This window comes from Thalassophryne amazonica, chromosome 7 (assembly GCF_902500255.1).
Source record: "Thalassophryne amazonica chromosome 7, fThaAma1.1, whole genome shotgun sequence".
NCBI lineage: Eukaryota > Metazoa > Chordata > Actinopteri > Batrachoidiformes > Batrachoididae > Thalassophryne > Thalassophryne amazonica.
In genome coordinates this window covers 9808330-9830886 of record NC_047109.1, presented here as the reverse complement: position 1 = coordinate 9830886, position 22557 = coordinate 9808330, and the positions used below count along the sequence as shown (strand labels likewise).

The following is a 22557-nucleotide window of genomic DNA, read 5'->3' as shown; positions in this document are numbered from 1 at the left end:
TCACGAGAGGGCACTCGAGGCTTGTGTGACTGTTCCTGCGACTTCTGACTACCATAGAAAAATAAAAATGTTAACGTTACTGATAACATAAGACAACGGAGAAGGCCCGAAAAAATGCCACCAAAAAGAAAATCATACTCTGCAGATTACAAGTTGCGACTGGTGAAATATGCATCCGAAAACGGTAGCCGTCACAATATTATCATCTGAACTTTTCATGTTAACATACCTGTATGTCCATGGGACTTATAGTCCAGTGGACCTTATTTATGGTTTATTTTTCTTTATAATGGATAAAGTGGCTGGTGCGACTTATACTCCGGTGCGACTTATTTATGGTTTATTTTTCTTTATAATGGATAAAGTGGCTGGTGCGACTTATACTCCGGTGCGACTTATAGTCCGGAAAATACGGTACCTTGTTTTATCTGTTGGAGCTAATGGGACAACCATGAAGACGTAACAGAACCATGAAGCTCATGGTCATGATTTAGTCAAAAGATTAGAGTTTCTGACAAACACAGTAAACGTTCAACAAAGTCAAACAAGCTGTCTATTATCACTCAGAGTGAGATCTTATTAGCAGCCTTGAGGCTGAGGAGACGCAGTTAGGCTGAGAAGGTGTGCATTCTGACAGTCGATTTTGTAAGGAGTGAAGCAAGGTGCACACAGGTGGACTACATTCTATGTTGGAGGTGCAACATAAAAGAAACTGGAGCCTGGTAGCAGCAGGAGAGAGTGTAGCTAGATAGCATCAGAAGGTAGGATCATGAATTTGCAGGTGAAGGAGAGAAACAGCAGGGGAGCTGAACCAAGGACCAGGTGATAGAACCTGAAGGAGGAAGACCATCCTGTGAAATTCAAGGAGGTGGCGAGACAGGGACAGGAAGGAGGTGAAGTGATTTTGAACAACTGGAAAAGTACTGCAGATATGGTGAGAGAGACCGTTAGTAAGGTACTGGTTTAACATCTGGACAGAGGAAGGAAGACAGAGACTTGGTGGTGGAATGAAAATGTTCAGGAAAGTATGAGGAAAAAGAGGTTGTTGCTAACAAAAACATAGGGGGGAGAGCTGGAAGTGGCCGAGGTGTAAATGCTGTGATTTTCTTTGGGAGTGATAAGCACGGAGAAGATTGTGAATGAAGAGAGAAGAACAACACAGGAAGGACAGTTTGGGGACAAGGTGAGAGTGAGATTGCATGGAGCCAGGGTATATAGGGAGAAGGATGCTGAGGATGGAGCCACCAGGAAGAGGAGAAGACAGAGGTCAAAGAGGAGGTTTATGTGTTGAGAGAGGACATGCAAAGGTGTGACAGAAGAAGATGCAGAGGACAGAGTGAGCTGAAGACAATGACCTGTTGTTGTGAGCCCTAACATCGCAACTGAAAGAAGAACAATCATTCCTTTATCAGTGTAAGACAAAGAGTTAATCATGATCAAAGTAAGCAGTGATCCCTTGAAACCTGGATTACATTTCATATTAATGGTGATAAATCTCATCTCAAGTGGGCAAAGGTATCAACCTAACTCCAGAAAGGGCAAAGAGGATGCAGGTATCTTTGTAACCACCAACCCCACCAAGTGATTTCACTGATGAATTAATCCCGTCTGCTGTTAATCAGTGAAATCACCTAGTGGAGTTGGTGGTTACAAAGATACCTGCACCTTCTTTGCCCTTTCTGGAGTCAGGTTGACACCTAGGAGTGTGTCAAAATACTGTTTGGGCGATTTATCCTGAAAGCCCAAAGTTATGTGGCGAATGAACAAAAGAACACTACTGCAAGCAAAATGTGCCATCAAATATGTGTGGAAAGGTTCTTACCTGCTGTTGGGTATGGTGACCAGGTTAGTAGTGGTGAGCAACCTGTACAACAAATCCAATCGAGCTGCTTTCTGACCAGCAATGAGTGTTTTACACTTGCATTTCTCCCAACAGTCACAGTAAGCGGTGGGAGAGGTTTTCTTCAGCCTGAAAAACAACAGAGCCAAGACAAAATTATCTTTGTGGAAGCTGCTCTGTGTGTGTGTGTGTAATCAACGCAGTCAAAAGTGGAACTTACTTGCAGTCATGACCTTTATGGCACACCCGTGCACATTCAGTGCAGCAGCAGAGTGAGTCAAGCAAACCACAGGTCCGACATTCAAAGATATCCTGAACACAGTCAGTGATTATATTTAGTGAGGGACCTTATCATGAAACAATTAGTGAAGACCTTCAGAAATGCACCCAGCTTTAATCAGGTGTAGCTGATCTGATATTTATTAGTAGTGCAAAGCTCCCTCACTGGTTCATTATTTATTTATTTTTTACGGAAACTACTTGTATACTCAAGTATTTCTTGCATTAAAGAGTAGACTTAGTTTCAGCATCACTCACCTCTCCACCATTTGCACGGGTGCAAGCAGTATATTTGGGTACAGACAAAAATTTGTGTGCACTTCACTGTAGGGTGTATTTCAAGAGTAGAGTCAAAATTTTCCCCTAGTTGACACTGACATATGTAAGGGTGCATGTGCGACCACTTTTTTTTTAATACGTCTACAGACTCTGGTAAGGCATGTCCATACAAAAGGAGACTGGGCCAAATGTGGCCTCGAGGGCCACAAACAAGCAGGCCTGATTCAGTCAAGCCCACCACACAGGTCACATTGAGAAACACAATATTGTATACTTTTTGAATGACACTTTGCCTTCAACAATGCAGACACCATGGCCCGGTTTCATAAAGCAGTCAAATCTTTTAGTCTATTAAATTTACTTAGTCAACTACGGTTAGTCGCCCAACATTATCCATCTAATCAGTTTCACACTGACGGCTAAACTTGTAGATTAGTCGTCTAATGTTATTCGATGATTTTCACGGGCATAACAACCTCGCAAGTGTTATGCCCGTGAAAATTCCTGACAGTGCCGTTGCCAAGAAATGCTTCAAATGCGCAACAGTTTTGTTTACTTCCATGTTGGTCGTTGTCATGAACTATCCAGCCTTTGTTTTGTTAACTGGTTTTATTAACATTTATGGACACGTACGAACGGCAGAACGACGTGCTTAGCTCTTGTGGGCCTTTCACAACGCAAGCATCAGACGCAGCAGTTAGCGTCCCCCAACGCGTCAGTTACATCAAATCAGATGTGGCAAGGGGTCGGAGATTTCTACATTACACTGACTTTCCAAAGCCCAAAAAAAAGCTGAGCAATCTCCATCTTGGATTTGCGTCTGTAGAACCACAAAAAAAAAAAAAAAAAAAAAAGCTTAAAAAAACAGCAGTAGAATGAGTCTCCCATCATCCTGCTGGCAGAAGGTTTTTTTTTTTTCCAGCTACTTTTCAGAGTGACGCCGAGCCGAGGGAGGACTCTTGACTTGGCGGGACTGATCGAACCGCGACAGCGTGCAGAGCCCCACAGAGCAGCCGGAGTTCAGGCCTCATTCCGGGGCAGAGTGAGACAGGCAGCCGGGATGATGGAGAAGACCCACTAAATCCGAAATACCTCACTTTTGGATATACACAAAGACCCCATTTGACCAACGAAGCTTTGTTCTACAGCGTACCCAAGGTGAGAATAATTTTAAAATAAAACGTGACGTTACTGCACTGCTGAAGGTTTAATGCTTGGCTAACGTTAGCTTTGCCTTTTCGCACAGTTGAGCTGAGTGAACGCTTTAATTTGTAAATGGCTCGGCCTATTTTTATTTTTACCAAATAAAGCTACAGCTTTCTTTTGTTATTTCTGAGACCACAAAAAAACTCAACTTTAATAATTTTCAGGCATTTTTTCCTTTTTTTTTTTTTTTTACTGTTTAGTGTTTCTTTATATTTTTGGAAATACTTTTTTTTTTTTTTTTTGTCCCACAAGGAACATTTGCAGTGCAGGCAACCTAAATACACTTCAAAAACTTCCAGTGATGAGCTGAACACCATGAAGTCCAGTCAGAAGAAAACATCTCAGCTCTTCAAAATGGGAGAAAAGTGTCTTCAACAAGTTCACCAGAGGTCAATGCTGCAGAAGAGACATTCATCTGGTTCAATGTCCCAAGAGTCCAGCAAGCCAACACCTGCTTCGACGCTTCTAAATACTCTTTAAACAGCAACTATTTTATTATTTTTAAAAAGCTGTTTCATTTTATATTTTAGCATTAAATGAATCATTAAACATGTCCATGAAGTCAAAGTTCAGTCAAAAGACATTTGCACAGGTACAAGCCCTGCCCCTAATGTGTACAATCGTAAAACATTCACAATCACTAGTCAAGTTCATATTTTCTGGTTTCTCTTTCTGGTTGAAATGCAGATAATCATCTACCAGATTTAAAAATGTACACATTAATTTCCATGCTATTTTGTCTAAAAATAAATGTCCAAGGTTACTTATCAAAAAAATCATCTCATCTAAAAGAACAGGTAAGTTATGATTTTAATTTACAGATGAAGAAAGTTTTCTAAAGAATCTTTTTTTTTTTTTTTTTTACTATTTTAATTACAAGTGTTCTAATGTAAGAAACTTTTTTTTTTTTTGAGTAATCAGAAATTATTTTTGTCTAACACCATTGACGCTTGCGGTGTGAAAGGCCCATTAGCCTAGCAGTTATTCTTCCACACTTCCGTTTAGCCTTTATGTGCACACAACACTGCTCAGCGTAACAGTGATGCCCAGTGGCATCACTGTTGTGAGAACTGTCACAAACACATCACGACAGCCATCTGCTACAACCATGGCCAAAAGCGGGGGAAACTCTCCTTTTTGAGGAATGCAAGCAACATAGGGGTGCTCTTGAGTGCTCCATCAAGTGGTGGTACATGATACCCACTATTTTTGAGGTAAGACACTGAAGTTTTGCAAACTAAAATAACATTAGCCTTCACTGTACCAGGCTAAAAACTTTAGTCGGGTAACGCAAAACTTTAGATGACTAAGCACTTTGTCCAACGACAAATGTCAAAAAATTAGTCAACTCTGAGTTTTTTCGACTAAACAACATCAAACTGCTTTATGAAACCGGGCCCTGGGGGAAACAGGAATTTTTGACAAAGAATTTTAGTGGCACCAACAGATCACATGAACAGCAAAAGAGCATTTTATGAAGAAAACTTCTGCACTGCAAAAAGTTAGAGGCAATGTCTGACTTTTGTTACGTTGATAGGAGTCAGAATCTGTGCAACAGATGTCAGATTCTGACATCTGATGCCTTCTATTGAAAGCATTATTTGCTTACTTTAGGTGATGGGGACAGCAGGCTGTTTTTAAGTGCGCTGCCGTCAGTCGACTGCCAGTAAGAACAAAAAGTAGATTACAAGAGCGTCAAATCACTTAAAAAATCTGAATGAGCATAGTAAGGTCCACAAAAATGAATAATAAAGCCATATAAACTCCTGAAAAGGTACAAAACAATGGTAAATAGTGTTTAAGATATTACGATTTCTAGGTAGCAGTTTGTCATGCAGCAGATGGCGGCTCTACCAGCTGCCACTGCTCTGGAATTCTGAGAATGATTTGACATACAACTCCTGGCAAAAATTATGGAATCACCTGCCTCGGAGGATGTTCATTCAGTTGTTTAATTTTGTAGAAAAAAAGCAGATCACAGACATGACACAAAACTAAAGTCATTTCAAATGGCAACTTTCTGGCTTTAAGAAACACTATAAGAAATCAGGAAAAAAAATTGTGGCAGTCAGTAACGGTTACTTTTTTAGACCAAGCAGAGGGAAAAAAATACGGAATCACTCAATTCTGAGGAAAAAATTATGGAATCATGAAAAACAAAAGAAAGCTCCAACACATCACTAGTATTTTGTTGCACCACCTCTGGCTTTTATAACAGCTTGCAGTCTCTGAGGCATGGACTTAATGAGTGACAAACAGTACTCTTCATCAATCTGGATCCAACTTTCTCTGACTGCTGTTGCCAGATCAGCTTTGCAGGTTGGAGCCTTGTCATGGACTATTTTCTTCAACTTCCACCAAAGATTTTCAATTGGATTAAGATCCGGACTATTTGCAGGCCATGACATTGACCCTATGTGTCTTTTTGCAAGGAATGTTTTCACAGTTTTTGCTCTATGGCAAGATGCATTATCATCTTGAGAAATGATTTCATCATCCCCAAACATCCTTTCAATTGATGGGATAAGAAAAGTGTCCAAAATATCAACGTAGACTTGTGCATTTATTAATGATGTAATGACAGCCATCTCCCCAGTGCCTTTACCTGACATGCAGCCCCGTATCATCAATGACTGTGGAAATTTACATGTTCTCTTCAGGCAGTCATCTTTATAAATCTCATTGGAACGGCACCAAACAAAAGTTCCAGCATCATCACCTTGCCCAATGCAGATTTGAGATTCATCACTGAATATGACTTTCATCCAGTCATCCACAGTCCACGATTGCTTTTCCTTAGCCCATTGTAACCTTGTTTTTTTTCTGTTTAGGTGTTAATGATGGCTTTCGTTTAGCTTTTCTGTATGTAAATCCCATTTCCTTTAGACGGTTTCTTACAGTTCGGTCACAGACGTTGACTCCAGTTTCCTCCCATTCGTTCCTCATTTGTTTTGTTGTGCATTTTCGATTTTTGAGACATATTGCTTTAAGTTTTCTGTCTTGACGCTTTGATGTCTTCCTTGGTCTACCAGTATGTTTGCCTTTAACAACCTTCCCATGTTGTTTGTATTTGGTCCAGAGTTTAGACACAGCTGACTGTGAACAACCAACATCTTTTGTAACATTGCGTGATGATTTACCCTCTTTTAAGAGTTTGATAATCCTCTCCTTTGTTTCCATTGACATCTCTCGTGTTGGAGCCATGATTCATGTCGGTCCACTTGGTGCAACAGCTCTCCAAGGTGTGATCACTCCCTTTTAGATGCAGACTAACGAGCAGATCTGATGTGATGCAGGTGTTAGTTTTGGGGATGAAATTTTACAGGGTGATTCCATCATTTATTCCTCAGAATTGAGTGAGTCCATATTTTTTTCCCTCTGCTTGGTCTAAAAAGTAACCGTTACTGACTGTCAAAATTTTTTTTGATTTCTTATAGTGTTTCTTAAGCCCTGAAAGTTACCATTTGAAATGACTTTAGTTTTGTGTCATGTCTGTGATCTGCTTTTTTTCTACAAAATTAAACAACTGAATGAACATCCTCAGAGGCCGGTGATTCCATAATTTTTGCCAGGGGTTGTACAATCGATACTGAGTTACACTGTATGTTTAACAAGCACATTTCTGTCTTCAAATGAGAACTGCTTTTCCTTTGAATGTATGCAGTTCCTAAGACTAACCTGGTTGATGTGCTCAGCTCCTGTCCAAGTAAAGCTGCAGGTGTCATTGCAGCAGAGAACATAGAGGGGTGAATCATCAGGGTTCGTCCCCAATGGGCAAATCATTTCCATGAACAAAGAATCTGCATCCTCCTTCTCTGCAATGCCCGGGTCACCCACTGTGTACCAAGACAGCAGAGAAAAATGTAAAATATAGTATGAAATGGCAAAAAAAAAAAAAAAAAAAAAAAACCTTAGAAAAATAGGTCAAAATAGGCCACTGCTTCGTTGGTTCAAGCTTCAAAGTTGAGCCATCACAGAAGCGGTTGATTACAGACCCGCTGCAGGGTCTGCAATTAATGTAGAGAAATGATCATTTTCCTGACAAACACCCTCAAAAATAACGGCCGCAGTAATGGACTGATAAGGGAATCATTAAGCAAAAAAGGCTATTGATGTCAGTGGATCGAATCATTTCTTCAAATCGATTCTTGCAAAGAAACCAGTTCCATACCCATCCCTATTTACGTGACATGTAAAATGGCGCACAAATATTTTTCCAATCAATATTTGACTTCTACAAGCATGTTAAACGTTTATATTTTCCTCCATATGAATATCTCACACCCATGTAACAGAGGTAACTATAAAATGCAGATTTAGCAGACTAACCTATGATGTTTGAAGGAAATTCCTCCCAAAAACAGATTTTGATTTCTCTGAAATAACTTGAATGATGTCAACTGACAAAGAAGTCAATCAAAAAACATGCTATAATAAGATCAAAGGCTTACCAGGAGTGCTAGCTTTATATAAAAGATGATTTTAAAAAGTCAGGTCAGCGTTTTGGCCATTTAGAATTTATTCCTGATGAACTTTAAATAGTCTCCCTGCAGCAGAACATTTCCATCCATTTCTTTGTAGTTTCAACATGCCGCAGAGTTGAAAGTACAGCGGTACATCAGAGATGAAATCATAAAATCAGACCACAGGACTAAATCCAACGCGCACCAGGAAAACAAAAATAACCCGGAAACATTTGCCATGGAAGTAAATACCCAGATTTCTGGGAATTCCTGGAAAACTCCCATCACTGCATAAGATGAGTTACCTTTGGCCATTTTCTGAGCAGCCTCCAAAACAGTGATGGCTGCAGGGTAGGCCCTTCCACTGACTGCAAGCATGAATGGAGTCATTCCACGAGCATCTCTGTCAAACAACAATTAACATTTCAAGAGATACAGATGTGCAAATAACTGCAGATGAACAGTAATTACAGCAGTGATAAATGTGGCTGTCAAAGCCAGTTTTCTATCCCTCTGTAATCACATCTGTCACGCTAATTATTGTGTCTCTTAACTGTTAGGTAGCCAAGACAGAGGTGTCTGGAGCACAAAAAATGGACAACAGGCCATGCTGGATGTACTTAGAGACCTGAGTTTTTAAACACTGCTCTAGAGTACACAGTGTCTCTCCTCAATTTGTTTGCTTAAATAGAAAAGAAAAACTGTACTTGGCAGACAGCAGCTCTCGTAGGTGTGGCCTCAATACGACGCTGTCACACATCAGCTTCAGGATGAGATGAGCATTAGCCTTCCGGTCTTTAGATTCAACCACTGATGGCTCAGTGGAGGGCCCTGGTTGGACAGAAACAACACAATAGATTAAAAGTCCTCAACCCTGGTCCCCAGACCAGCACCAGACCTTGAGTAGTATAGGCAGGCTATAAAACTCTATAACGACTATCTTCAATCAGGCAACTACTAGATGGTTCGATTAGTCTCTTGCCCCTATACCCAGGTCGGACAACCGATTTGCACTTCAGGACCGCCGCAGGCCTCCATAATATAACTTCAAAATTCTCTCTCTCTCTCTCTCTCTCTCTCTCTCTCTCTCTCTCTCTCTCTATATATATATACACACACACACACACACACACATTTCAATTTATTTTCAGCTCCAAATCACAGCAGAGTTGCCTCAAAGCGCTTCACACAGGTAAGGTCTAACCTTACCAACCCCCAGAGCAACAGTGGTAAGGAAAAACTCCCTCTGAGGAAGAAACCTCAAGCAGACCAGACTCAAAGGGGTGACCCTCTGCTTGGGCCATGCTACAAAACATAAATTACAGAACAATTCACAGAAAAATTCACGGACGAATATACAAGAAATGCTATTGGCGCACAGGACAGGAGGATCGCCAACACGAACACAACTCCCATCTCTGGATGGAGCTGCATCTTAGAGAGAAAAAACAGAATCAGGCATCAGAAAGACAAGAAATACTGTATAATTTGTTAGTATTAAACAAGAAAAACAGAGAGGTGATCTCCGGCCACTAGCCCTAAACGTAGACCAGAATTTAGGTAAAGTTGAGGGCGCGGCCCCCTCCAATTACTAATAAAATGAATTAAAAGAGTAAAAAGCGTAAACAAAACTGTACCAGTATGCTAGCCATATGAAAGGGAAAATAAGTGCGTCTTAAGTCTGGACTTGAAAGTCTCCACAGAATCTGACTGTTTTATTGACGCAGGGAGACCATTCCACAGAACAGGGGCACGATAAGAGAAAGCTCTGTGACCCACAGACTTCTTATTCACCTTAAGGACACAAAGTAGTCCTGCACCCTGAGAACGTAAAGCCCGGGCCGGTACGTAAGGTTTAATTAGGTCAGCTAGGTAGGAGGGTGCCAGTCCATGAATAATTTTATAGGTTAGTAGCAGAACCTTAAAGTGGAAATGACACTTCAAAAATTAGGGAAAAACTGATATAAATAGCAAAATATACATACAGTATAGTAAGTTGAAAGTGTTTTTATTCATTATCACTGAAAAATAAAGTTTGTACAGCTTCTCAAAAGTGTGTTTATTGGAAAGCGCGCTTGCAGCGCTCCTTCAGCGGTCACGTGATGCCGTGACATCAAATCAAATCAATTTTATTTATATAGCGCCAAATCACAACAAACAGTTGTCCCAAGGCGCTTTATATTGTAAGGCAAAGCCATACAATAATTACGGAACAACCCCAACGGTCCAAACGATCCCCTGTGAGCAAGCACTTGGCGACAGTGGGAAGGAAAAACTCCCTTTTAACAGGAAGAAACCTCCAGCAGAACCAGGCTCAGGGAGGGGCAGTCTTCTGCTGGGACTGGTTGGGGCTGAGGGAGAGAATCAGGAAAAATACATGCTGTGGAGGGGAGCAGAGATCAATCACTAATGATTAAATGCAGAGTGGTGCATACAGAGCAAAAAGAGAAAGAAACACTCAGTGCATCATGGGAACCCCCCAGCAGTCTAAGTCTATAGCAGCATAACTAAGGGATGGTTCAGGGTCACCTGATCCAGCCCTAACTATAAGCTTTAGCAAAAAGGAAAGTTTTAAGCCTAATCTTAAAAGTAGAGAGGGTGTCTGTCTCCCTGATCCGAATTGGGAGCTGGTTCCAGAGGAGAGGAGCCTGAAAGCTGAAGGCTCTGCCTCCCATTCTACTCTTACAAACCCTAGGAACTACAAGTAAGCCTGCAGTCTGAGAGCAAAGCGCTCTACTGGGGTGATATGGTACTACGAGGTCCCTAAGATAAGATGGGACCTGATTATTCAAAACCTTATAAGTAAGAAGAAGAATTTTAAATTCTATTCTAGAATTAACAGGAAGCCAATGAAGAGAGGCCAATATGGGTGAGATATGCTCTCTCCTTCTAGTCCCCGTTAGTACTCTAGCTGCAGCATTTTTAATTAACTGAAGGCTTTTCAGGGAACTTTTAGGACAACCTGATAATAATGAATTACAATAGTCCAGCCTAGAGGAAATAAATGCATGAATTAGTTTTTCAGCATCACTCTGAGACAAGACCTTTCTAATTTTAGAGATATTACGCAAATGCAAAAAAGCAGTCCTACATATTTGTTTAATATGCGCATTGAATGACATATCCTGATCAAAAATAACTCCAAGATTTCTCACAGTATTACTAGAGGTCAGGGTAATGCCATCCAGAGTAAGGATCTGGTTAGACACCATGTTTCTAAGATTTGTGGGGCCAAGTACAATAACTTCAGTTTTACCTGAGTTTAAAAGCAGGAAATTAGAGGTCATCCATGTCTTTATGTCTGTAAGACAATCCTGCAGTTTAGCTAATTGGTGTGTGTCCTCTGGCTTCATGGATAGATAAAGCTGGGTATCATCTGCGTAACAATGAAAATTTAAGCAATGCTGTCTAATAATACTGCCCAAGGGAAGCATGTATAAAGTGAATAAAATTGGTCCTAGCACAGATCCTTGTGGAACTCCATAATTAACCTTAGTCTGTGAAGAAGATTCCCCATTTACATGAACAAATTGTAATCTATTAGATAAATATGATTCAAACCACCGCAGCGCAGTGCCTTTAATACCTATGGCATGCTCTAATCTCTAATAAAGTTTTATGGTCAACAGTATCAAAAGCAGCACTGAGGTCTAACAGAACAAGCACAGAGATGAGTCCACTGTCTGAGGCCATAAGAAGATCATTTGTAACCTTCACTAATGCTGTTTCTGTACTATGATGAATTCTAAACCCTGACTGAAACTCTTCAAATAGACCATTCCTCTGCAGATGATCAGTTAGCTGTTTTACAACTACCCTTTCAAAAGGAAGGTTGGAGATTGGCCTATAATTAGCTAAGATAGCTGGGTCAAGTGATGGCTTTTTAAGTAATGGTTTCATTACTGCCACCTTAAAAGCCTGTGGTACATAGCCAACTAATAAAGACAGATTGATCATATTTAAGATCGAAGCATTAGTTAATGGTAGGGCTTCCTTGAGCAGCCTGGTAGGAATGGGGTCTAATAGACATGTTGATGGTTTGGAGGAAGTAACTAATGAAAATAACTCAGACAGAACAATCGGAGAGAAAGAGTCTAACCAAACACCGGCATCACTGAAAGCAGCCAAAGAGAACGATATGTCTTTGGGATGGTTATGAGTAATTTTTTCTCTAATAGTTAAAATTTTATTAGCAAAGAAAGTCATGAAGTCATTACTAGTTAAAGTTAAAGGAATACTCGGCTCAATAGAGCTACGACTCTTTGTCAGCCTGACTACAGTGCTGAAAAGAAACCTGGGGTTGTTCTTATTTTCTTTCATTAGTGATGAGTAGTAAGATGTCCTAGCTTTACGGAGGGCTTTTTTATAGAGCAACAGACTCTTTTTCCAGGCTAAGTGAAAATCTTCTAAATTAGTGAGACGCCATTTCCTCTCCAACTTACGGGTTATCTGCTTTAAGCTGCGAGTTTGTGAGTTATACCACGGAGTCAGGCACTTCTGATTTAAGGCTCTCTTTTTCAGAGGAGCTACAGCATCCAAAGTTGTATTTTTCGGACGAACATTCAAACCAGGAGCATTCTGGCAGCAAAAATAATGCAGACGTTGTTCAAGGTGGAGCCGAAGCAGAGGCAAGAGACGTGCCAATTCCGATGGATTTTGAAAGGCTGCAGAATATGAAATGGTAAGGGAGGCTTTGATTTTTGTTGCTGCTGTTTATAACACTCTAATTACTGTATAGCATTTTCGATTCGAGTGTCTGTTTACCGCCTTTGTTATTGTTCCAGGGCCGCGATAGTGTAGCTATTACTTGCGGACCACCGTCATTACCTTTGGGTTTTTGCCGTTTTCGAGTGCCTGGCATTGCATTCATCCGTGTTTAGTTACGTTATTTTCATAAAAGAATAGGAAATAAACGGCGAAAGTTTCGAAAAAGATCGCCGAAAACAACAGTGAACGTGCCGGCGCTGTGTTTACATGCCGCCGCCGTGTTTACTACGTAAGTTCCTTGACCATTTCAAGATTATTGTGAACATATTATTTGGGGTTGACATTTTATGTGTTCCTGTGAGCGGTGAGAACATGGAGACGGTAGAGGAATGTGTCTGCTGTCAGGAGCAAATGCGTGTGTGCGAGCGGAGCGAGCGGCAGCCGGACATTCCGTGCATCACACAACACCGTGGCTTTCGATCAATCAGCCTGGACTTGAAAAGGCTAAAACATTTCGCCCTTGTGTTTGTGCAATATGCTGCGACACACTGGTCAGGCATATTGACAAACAAGTCCCTGAGAGCTGTATTTAATCAAAGTTTCTGCCGCAAAACAAAGTGTAAACAACGGCCACCAGGCGCACAAGCCGATACGGTGTACACGTAGTGACATATTTTAGGCTTGGTGCTCAGCGGGAAGCTGATCACGGGGCGTGCACATTTTTCAGTGGCGGGACGTTCAAATGTTATATATAACAGGAGAACCACGTACACCTTCCTAAAACGTTTAGGTTGACCGAATTATATAACCTTTGTTACATGTAATAACACTATGTTGTCTTTAAGTGTCATATCCACTTTAAAATCTGATCTCACTGGGACAGGAAGCCAGTGAAGGGATGCCAAAATGGGTGTAATGTGGTCGAACTTTCTGCTTCGTGTCAAAAGTCTGGCTGCAGCATTTTGAACCAACTGGAGACCCCTAATACTAGATTGCAGTAAACCAGAAAATAGAATATTGCAGTAGTCCAATCTAGAAGAGATAAATGCATGGATCAGGGTCTCAGCATCAGCCATAGACAGGATGGGATGAATCTTCGCTATATTTCGCAGGTGGAAGAAAGCAGTCCTAGTAATATTTCTAATGTGGAGGCCAAAGGACAACAAAGGATCAAAAATTACCCCAAGGTTCCTCACTTTGTCAGTCTGATGTATGACACACGAGCCGAGGCTGAGCGTTAACTGGTCAAATTGATGCCGATGTCTCACTGGACCAAGAACCATCATTTCAGTCTTATCAGAGTTTAAAAGTAGGAAGTTTCTAGACATCCAACTTCTCACTGCTGCAAGGCAATCTTCTAAGGATTTTATGTGAATGAGATTACCAGCAGTTATTGGCATGTATAACTGAGTATCATCTGCATAGCAGTGAAAGGTAATCCCAAAACACAGCAATTTGTGCCCAAGGGGTGCTATATAAAGGGAGAAAAGCAGGGGGCCTAAGACAGACCCCTGTGGAACCCCAATATATATATATATATATATATATATATATATATATATATATATATATATATATATATACATATTAGGGCTGGGCAACGTTAACGCGTTAACGTTGCGTTAATTATTGAGGTCATTATCACCGACAATTTTGTTCCTCCCCTTAACGCTTTTTTTTTGTTTTTTTTTTTGCCTTTTATGACTGTTGCTCGTTGACTTTTATTTTGAAAGCGTCAGTCGGGGGCGAGCTTATGCTGCTGCTTCCTGCTGATAGCTGAGTTCACACAGAAAACAACACGAGGATCGAGAAAACTACAGGCTATGCAATGCACAACAAAACAAAATGCAGAAAGACGCCCAACTTTTGAATGGACATTTTCGGTACAAAGTTCTACAGGATCAGGCCCGGATCCAGACCGATTTGGACCGATGCAGCTGCAATCTCGAATAGCCGAACGTGTCCCCGCGGTGAACACAGCTTTTCGGTGGTTTTCATGTCAACCTATAGTCCGTAAATTATACGGATTTTTCCGAGTTTCAGAGTCATACGGACGTACAAATAAAGTCGGATATTCAGGGTTTGGTCTGTAATAAACTATTTCTGCAGCGCGGCTCCACTTTGAAACCCTGAACCATTGAAGCAATGCTTCGATCCAGTAGCTCGTTGGTTCTTTGATTCACTGCTCTTCAGAAACTGCAAGCCGCTTCTTAACCCCTCGCAAAGCCATTAAAATATCGTCAGTCACTTTTGTGTGGATTAAAGTCACTAACTGGGACTCTTGTCTTGTTGCTGTCAAGAAACGAGAATCGTCCGCCATTCCGTTCACACAGCTCGAAACGCTGCACGGCTGAGACAGTCCAGTCGGAATTAATAACTTCAAAATGAATCGCCGCTTTAAATAAAATGACACCTCTTTCCAAATGTAATACAGACAAGAAACTACAATCAACTAAAACGTTTTTCTTTTCCTCCCAAAATGAAACGTGCTGTATTTTCTTTTCAAATTACATCCTGAAGCGAAGCACAGCAGCTGTAAGCTCAGCTCAGATATATGGAAACACATTCATGCCAATGAATGAAAGGAAATGCTTTTGACAAAAACTACATATTTTGTTTATTCCTATTTATGTCCAGAGATCAAGGATTCACCATGTAGAGTTCATTATGTACAAAGTTTAAGGATCCAGTGACCAAATTAATATTTATTTACTTTAAGATTCAATAAAATGTTCAATTTCAATTCAGTTTAATCAGCTTATAAAGTGCCAAATCACAACAAAATCTAAATATACTAAAACAAATACATCACAATTGTACACATATCAAATTGTGGTATGTGTACAACTGACGTATTTGTTTTAGTACATTTAGTCATGGACATGAATATTGTTATTCTGATAAGAAACAGGATAACAAATGACCTGCCAGTGGTTTTATATTTGATTTCATTAGTGTGTTTCAGTTGAAATTTACATTTTCAAATTTATGCAATGTTCATTTACATTTTCAAATAAAACTGTGCTTTTAAGCGGCTTTTGAATTCATTTTTGGGTTTCACATATACCATGCAATTAATCATGATTAATCACAGAAAGTCACTGAGTTAAAGCGATTAAGATTTTTTATGTTTGCCCACCCCTAATATATACACATACACACACACACACACACACACACACACACACACACACACACACACACACACACACACGTAATAAAATATGATTACTTGAAAGAAAATGTACTTATGTCATCCTATATATTGATATTCATCATTACCACTTGGGAGTTTAGTACAATGTGGCACTGCACATTTTAGCAGGTTCAACACCTACACTGTATTTAAGAGTGATACACATTACCAAAAGAATACATTCAAACAGATACAGTTCTGCTTTATTTTTAAAAGTTGTGGTATTGGATCATACTGACTGACTCCCTGAGTCACCACCACTTCATGTACAGAAAGCAGACCCAGGGTTCACACGGACGGTGAGTTTTGATACAACTGTGTCTTGGACTGTAGTTTTCTGCATTATTTTAAAGAACTGGCAGACTGAAATAAGAGCTGTCAGACCTGGTATGGTGGACGTGCTGGGTCCCTGGCTGGTACCAGTGGAAGCAGTGGTGAGGGAACCCACAGCTGGGGCAAGAATGAAGTCAATGTCACCATCTGCTGATGGAAAAAAGGCAGAGTCACTTATGATGCAATGTAGAAGGATCTGATTAAAACAACAACAATAATAACAATAACTAGAAGCACTCAGAGTGCAAACCTCCGCCAAGGCCATGGGGTCACCGACGCCATAACATCTACACGCCGTGGAATCATTGAACCCAAAAAGTCTAACAATGATGTTTGCTCAGTAGTAAAAAAAAGTTTCATCTGCTGTGACTGGATAGCATGTATCCTTAGTGCTTGGCATCACAGTTTGTTGCAACTTGCACCTTTCCCAGAAGTTACTGTCATCTGAGCACTGATATTGATATTGCATGTGCTTAAAAACAAAAACAAGAGACAAAACTCAATTTATTATTCAACTAATCTGCAAATATATACATTTTTTTAACATTTATGAAACACTTCTCTAAACAAGGCCACAGGGTCACTGACCCTAAAGAGATTCCCTCCTTGGCACAGTGATCTACAACCCCTGGCAAAAATTATGGAATCACTGGCCTCAGAGGATGTTCATTCACTTGTTTAATTTTGTAGAAAAAAAGCAGATCACAGACATGACACAAAACTAAAGTCATTTGAAATGGCAACTTTCTGGCTTTAAGGAACACTATAAGAAATCAGGAAAAATAATTGTGGCAGTCAGTAACGGTTACTTTTTTAGACCAAGCAGAGGGGAAAAAAATATGGAATCACTCAATTCTGAAGAAAAAATTATGGAATCATGAAAAACAAAAGAACACTCCAACACATCACTAGTATTTTGTTGCACCACCTCTGGCTTTTATAACAGCTTGCAGTCTCTGAGGCATGGACTTAATGAGTGACAAACAGTACTCTTCATCAATCTGGATCCAACTTTCTCTGATTGCTGTTGCCAGATCAGCTTTGCAGGTTGGAGCCTTGTCATGGACCATTTTCTTCAACTTCCACCAAAGATTTTCAATTGGATTAAGATCCGGACTATTTGCAGGCCATGACATTGACCCTATGTGTCTTTTTGCAAGGAATGTTTTCACAGTTTTTGCTCTATGGCAAGATGCATTATCATCTTGAAAAATGATTTCATCATCCCCAAACATCCTTTCAACTGATGGGATAAGAAAAGTGTCCAAAATATCAACGTAAACTTGTGCATTTATTGATGATGTAATGACAGCCATCTCCCCAGCGCCTTTACCTGACATGCAGCCCCATATCATCAATGACTGTGGAAATTTACATGTTCTCTTCAAGCAGTCATCTTTATAAATCTCATTGGAACGGCACCAAACAAAAGTTCCAGCATCATCACCTTGCCCAATGCAGATTCGAGATTCATCACTGAATATGACTTTCATCCAGTCATCCACAGTCAACGATTGCTTTTCCTTAGCCCATTGTAACCTTGTTTTTTCTGTTTAGGTGTTAATGATGGCTTTTGTTTAGCTTTTCTGTATGTAAAGCCCATTTCCTTTAGGCGGTTTCTTACAGTTCGGTCACAGATGATGACTACAGTTTCCTCCCATTCGTTCCTCATTTGTTTTGTTGTGCATTTTCGATTTTTGAGACATACTGCTTTAAGTTTTCTGTCTTGACGCTTTGATGTCTTCCTTGGTCTACCAGTATGTTTGCCTTTAACAACCTTCCCATGTTGTTTGTATTTGGTCCAGAGTTTAGACACAGCTGACTGTGAACAACCAACATCTTTTGCAACATTGCGTGATGATTTACCCTCTTTTAAGAGTTTGATAATCCTCTCCTTTGTTTCAATTGACATCTCTCATGTTGGAGCCATGATTCATGTCAGTCCACTTGGTGCAACAGCTCTCCAAGGTGTGATCACTCCTTTTAGATGCAGACTAACGAGCAGATCTGATATGATGCAGGTGTTAGTTTTGGGGATGAAAATTTACAGGGTGATTCCATAATTTATTCCTCAGAATTAAGTGAGTCCATATTTTTTCCCTCTGCTTGGTCTAAAAAAGTAACCGTTACTGACTGCCACAATTATTTTTCCTGATTTCTTATAGTGTTTCTTAAAGCTAGAAATTTGCCATTTGAAATTACTTTAGTTTTGTGTCATGTCTGTGATCTGCTTTTTTTCTACAAAATTAAACAACTGAATGAACATCCTCCGAGGCCGGTGTTTCCATAATTATTGCCAGGGGTTGTATTCAACAATTCAGTGTTACAACCATAACTATGATACATACACTTTTCTTTCCTTTATATTCGACATCCTTGACCATGAAAACATACCACTAGAAATTGGAATCACTTTTATGTCTTTATTAGTCCAAAAGTTATTGTATAAAAATGATTTTTCGGTAATGGTGGTTTTCTTCTGGATCTAGCTCCATAACATTTGAAGCTACATCAAATCTGATGACACCTTACTGAATCAGTACAGATTCAGCTACAATTTGGTGTTAGTTGTGCATCTCTAGCTTCATTTGTCACCTCACACTGACACATTTTCTATTTTCCCTATATTTTCCATATTCTGGATCACCAGATCCGGAATCTGGATCCGATCATCACCAAACTTTGTTGTTTGATATAACATTTGACTATGTTACACCCTAATTTTTTTCAAGCCTTTCTGCCTTGTTTTTGTGGAGTTAGAAACTAGAATGTCAAAATTCCCTCTATCTCGCAATGGTGAAGAATCCTTTAAAATATTCCTGGAACTGGATCGTGATCCGGATCACAACTAAAATTTAATCACTTGTTCCTCTTGTCATTTCCAACCACTCCACAAAATTTCATCAAAATCCGTTCAAAACGTTTTGAGTTATCCTGCTGACAAACAGACAGACAGACAGACAGACAAACAAACGGGACCGAAAACATAACCTCCTTGGTGGAGGTAATAATAAAAACTGCTCGACAAACCTCAAATATGTTAGATTTTTTTTGTTATTAAATTACAGTATTAGGTTTGGCCAGTTAAAACAATTAAGTACAATTTTATGTTGTATCGTTTCGTGTAAGGCGCCTTGAGACGACTTTTGCTGTGATTTGGCACATTATAAAACTAATTAAACTAATTAATTCATTAATTAAATACATTTCACTGGCTACTCCATGAGGGGCAAATCCTTCCAAAACTTAAAAGTAGGAGTGCAGTATCATCATCAGCCTGATGAAGCTCAGAGTACAGTCAAGTAATCATTAAGAAACATGAGGCACTTTGATTACCTGCTGTGCCATGAATTAGTGTCATCACGTCATAATATTTGTGCGACAAAAGCATACACAGATTACTATGAAAAGGCTTAGACTTATTAAATCTGAACAATAAAAACAATATCTACCATGTATTGTTAAACATTATAAAATAATTCACATCTTCCCATTTAATGTACAAATTTACTCACAGAAATGCTCTAAACTCTAATCAGCTCATCTAGTGCCCACAGACTGTTTTCACTGTAAATATCAAGTATTGATTGTGGTGTGCTCCTGAACAAATACATTCAGAAGATTGTGCCCCCCCCCACACACACCCACCCACCAGCATGATCTGTTCATAGTGGCAGGATGTCAAAATAACAAAAAAAAAAAAGAAAGAAAAAATCCACACTGACCAGGGTCCATGGGTGGAGGATCAGGGACCCAGCTTGGTGGGGCAATAGGTGGAGAGACGGGGTCCTGATGATCACTTGAGGATGGGCCGGACTCATGGCGACCAAGACCTGCTGCTCTTAGAGATCTCCGCATCATTTCTCTCAGACGCAGCCTGGAAATGAGACATTGGGGATTTTCGGGGGGGTGAAGTTGTGCTTTCAGTCCAGTAACTATACTAGCACTATAAAGCTGCTGTGCTTTAAACAAAATAAACAATAAAATAAATAAATACATAAAAGAAAAAAATCTGTTCCATCAAATGACTCATGTTAGTTCTGTGTAGACTAGAACTCAAAACAGCAAAACAAAATTATTGGGATTTTCTTTGTCCCTGTCCCCCTCCCAAACAATCATGTTTACCCTCTGCTACTGGAAGAGCCCGTCCTGTTCCCAGAGCTGTTGCTGGAGACCACAGAGATGGCATTGGCAATTGCCTCCACAGCAGAGAGACGCTCTGCAAATGTATTTCTCTCAGACCGCTCAGCTTCTGAAATACAACACAACGCTCACTGAGGTAAAGCACAAACTGTGAGACGGGATCAGGCAGACAGAGCCCACGGGCAGATAGCAGGCAAACAATTTAGTTCCTACAGAACCCTAACACTTTTTTCCCCTTGCTGGAATTTCAGCAAGACTTTCCTTCTTTGCGCACCAGCTTACCTTCTTCCTCTTTGGTCTCCTTGTTGCTCACAGGGAAGCAGACAGAGACGGCAGCATGGAGGATGTTGCGATTGCCATCACAACGGTGACCCAGAAGTGCTCCGAGGGCCTGGCTGCCCTGATCCAGCAAGAAGGCCTGCTCAAGATTCACCAGGTACTGGCGACACGCCTCATAGTCACAACGCAGCACATGCTGCATCAGCATCTGTTTCTGAAAACAGCATTTGCAATATATAAGAATACAGTAATGCAGTTTGAACAATGTTGACTTTGAAACAAAGTTTGATTATGACTGATTTATTGTGAACATCAGAAATTTAAAAATGAAATTATTGAATAACCATGAGGTAAGGAGACTAGTGAGGGAAGCCACCGAGACTTGAAGTTGACAATGGTAAGTTTTTTAATGGTTGATTATAAACAAAATGTATGCATATTGGGCTCGTTTAAAATATTTAAACAGAAATCAAACAAAATAAAGTCCAAGATTTAGTGCAGACAACACTAACACATCAGACACTGCTCCCCCCGCCCACAATTCTATTTGTAATATTTAAGAATAAAAGTAATGCAGTTTGAACCCTGCTGACTGAAACAAAGTTTGATTGACATTTATTTATTTAACATCAGAAATTTAGAAATTATTGAATAACCATGAGGGAAGCAGACAAGTGAGGGAAGCCACCAAGACTTGAAGTTGACTATGTTAAGTTTATTAATGGTTGCGTATAAACAACATTTATACATATTGGGCTCATTCTAAAATATCTAAACATAAATTAAACAAAATGATGTCCAAAATTCAGTGAGGATGACACTCATACTACCACACCAAGTCCCCCCCCCCCCCCCCCCCCCCAAAGGAGAGAATTTTTTTTTTTTTTTTAACAGGAAACTTTTTTTGTTTTTGTTTTTCTAATAAGACTTATCTAAACATGTTTTTACTCTTAGTCTGTTCATTAATTTTTTTCCCCTCATGGTATTACACTTTGTATCGATAATCATGTACATTCACTGGTACTGTTTACCAGTGCCAGTGAACTTACAACTTACAGACTACTAAATTTTGGATATAGTGACAACCCTACTGGCTACAGCAGTAATAACGGTGGTTACACTCTGAGCTACTACACTAACGCCAACATCTTTTTAATCAAATGTATTCAGAGTTATGTAGGAAACTTCTAAATGTCTAAAAACACCTACTAGACTGTGTATTTAATTCTGCAAATAAACACCATTTGTTGTATCTATATTACAACATTCTATAATTACCTCAACAGCCATAATAATAATAGCAGCTTTCTTTTTAATGGTGGAGTTCGAGGGAAGGTTGACAAGCGAGTGCACCCCCATTCCTAGGCTGTTTATAGGTGGAAGGTCCAGCCAATCAGGATCTCGAATCCCATCCACACAGTCTTTGGCCATTGGGTAGATTGTGCCATTTCCATCCCGGAGAATGATGGGAGATTCCTGAAAGAAAATGAATCATTTAGAGGTAAAAGGCTTGCAGGATGTATGAGAGTTACAAAATAAAATATGTAGGCATGAAGAAGAAAGGAAAAGCTGTTGAGATGAAAGCAGAGAAGGTTGTGTGCACTGCATGAAAGTAATGGGCCATTCTGAAGGTTATCTCACCTGCCCAGCAGTAAAAATGGCCACATTACGCTCACTCTGCCCCAGAAAGGCCAGGTTACTGGTGGGGAAATTATTTTCTTGCTCAGCTTTGCCTGTTGCCAGGTCAAAGATGCAGTACCTCACCCAGTTACCAGTTTTTAGGACTGCGTGAACTCCTGGAATATGAAAAGATGTGAAAGGACTAAAACCAC

At 40.0% G+C, this 22557-nt stretch overlaps 1 protein-coding gene across 5 annotated transcripts in view; it reads right to left on the bottom strand.

The window, feature by feature from the left end:
* ubr5 (ubiquitin protein ligase E3 component n-recognin 5) overlaps positions 1 to 22557 on the bottom strand; it is a 105594-nt gene that overhangs the window by 66024 nt on the left and 17013 nt on the right. For 4 of the 5 annotated variants that reach the window (XM_034173824.1, XM_034173827.1, XM_034173828.1 and 1 more), the window contains exons 10-20: positions 22367 to 22521; positions 22004 to 22201; positions 20729 to 20939; positions 20429 to 20555; positions 20029 to 20180; positions 16355 to 16453; positions 8775 to 8898; positions 8373 to 8470; positions 7283 to 7440; positions 2061 to 2152; positions 1823 to 1969 (exon numbers count right to left, since the gene is read on the bottom strand). In XM_034173824.1, the coding sequence (XP_034029715.1) occupies positions 1823 to 1969; positions 2061 to 2152; positions 7283 to 7440; positions 8373 to 8470; positions 8775 to 8898; positions 16355 to 16453; positions 20029 to 20180; positions 20429 to 20555; positions 20729 to 20939; positions 22004 to 22201; positions 22367 to 22521 (1561 nt within the window). The remainder of the gene's footprint in view (positions 1 to 1822; positions 1970 to 2060; positions 2153 to 7282; positions 7441 to 8372; positions 8471 to 8774; positions 8899 to 16354; positions 16454 to 20028; positions 20181 to 20428; positions 20556 to 20728; positions 20940 to 22003; positions 22202 to 22366; positions 22522 to 22557) is intronic. The other variant, XM_034173825.1, reaches the window with a different exon arrangement.